The 623-nt window shown below is 65.8% G+C and overlaps 2 protein-coding genes across 5 annotated transcripts in view; one reads left to right on the top strand and one right to left on the bottom strand.

Annotated features, from left to right (window-relative positions):
* The window catches only part of HTR3B (5-hydroxytryptamine receptor 3B), a 58,890-nt gene extending 58,713 nt beyond the window's left edge, over window positions 1-177 (bottom strand). Inside the window, 1 exon segment of the mRNA XM_039886969.1 lies at window positions 35-177. Coding sequence (XP_039742903.1) covers window positions 35-177 — 143 coding nt within the window.
* The window catches only part of USP28 (ubiquitin specific peptidase 28), a 51,571-nt gene continuing 51,067 nt past the window's right edge, over window positions 120-623 (top strand). For 2 of the 4 annotated variants that reach the window (XM_039887936.1, XM_039887933.1), the window contains exon 1: window positions 121-232. In XM_039887936.1, the coding sequence (XP_039743870.1) occupies window positions 176-232 (57 nt within the window). In that variant the 5' untranslated portion in view covers window positions 121-175. Of the gene's footprint in view, window positions 233-623 lie in introns of all 4 variants that reach the window. The other 2 variants (XM_039887935.1, XM_039887934.1) reach the window with 2 other exon arrangements.

The raw sequence follows: 623 nt of genomic DNA, 5'->3' as shown, positions 1-623 counted from the left end.
GTGCGCGCGCAGGCCCGGGGCGGGGCCTGTGAACTGAGCGTCCGGCGCGCGCTTGGGCGGGGGCGGAGCCGGGGCAGGGCGGAGGGCGGGGGTGGGGCCTCCTCCACCACCTCCTCCTACGGGGCTGGGCTGGCGGCGGCGGGAGGCGGGTGACCCGCGGAGGGGCACCACGACCATGACTGCGGAGCTCCAGCAGGACGACGCGGCGGGAGCAGCCGATCATCACGGCTCGGTGGGCCCCGCGGGGGAGCGGGCTCCGGGTCCCAAAAGGGGAAGGGTGCCGGGTCAGAGCGGGGCCGCGGGGTCGGGCCGGGAAGGGGCTGCGGAGGGCGCCCGGGCAGTGCGGCGGTGAGGTTGAGGACGGGAGCTCGGCGGGGAGGCCAAAGTCTTTGCAAGGCTTGAGTCGCAGAGACCGAGTTCGAGTTCGAGGGGTATTAGATATTTTGGAAAACGAAATATAAAGGGCTGGACTTGCGGTTGTCTGCATCAGGGATCTCTAAAGAGAGCGCTTCTGGGCCCCGACCAGAGGTGAGAAACTTCCAAAAGAGGCAGCTTTGGTCGTTTGGGAGGTTTTTTTTGTTTTTGTTTTTTGTTTTTAAGTCAGTTTTATGGCGGCGTTGCTT

This window comes from Pteropus medius, unplaced genomic scaffold (genome assembly GCF_902729225.1).
Source record: "Pteropus medius unplaced genomic scaffold, Ma_sr-lr_union100, whole genome shotgun sequence".
Classification (NCBI taxonomy): domain Eukaryota; kingdom Metazoa; phylum Chordata; class Mammalia; order Chiroptera; family Pteropodidae; genus Pteropus; species Pteropus medius.
This window is presented reverse-complemented; position numbering and strand designations above follow the sequence as displayed.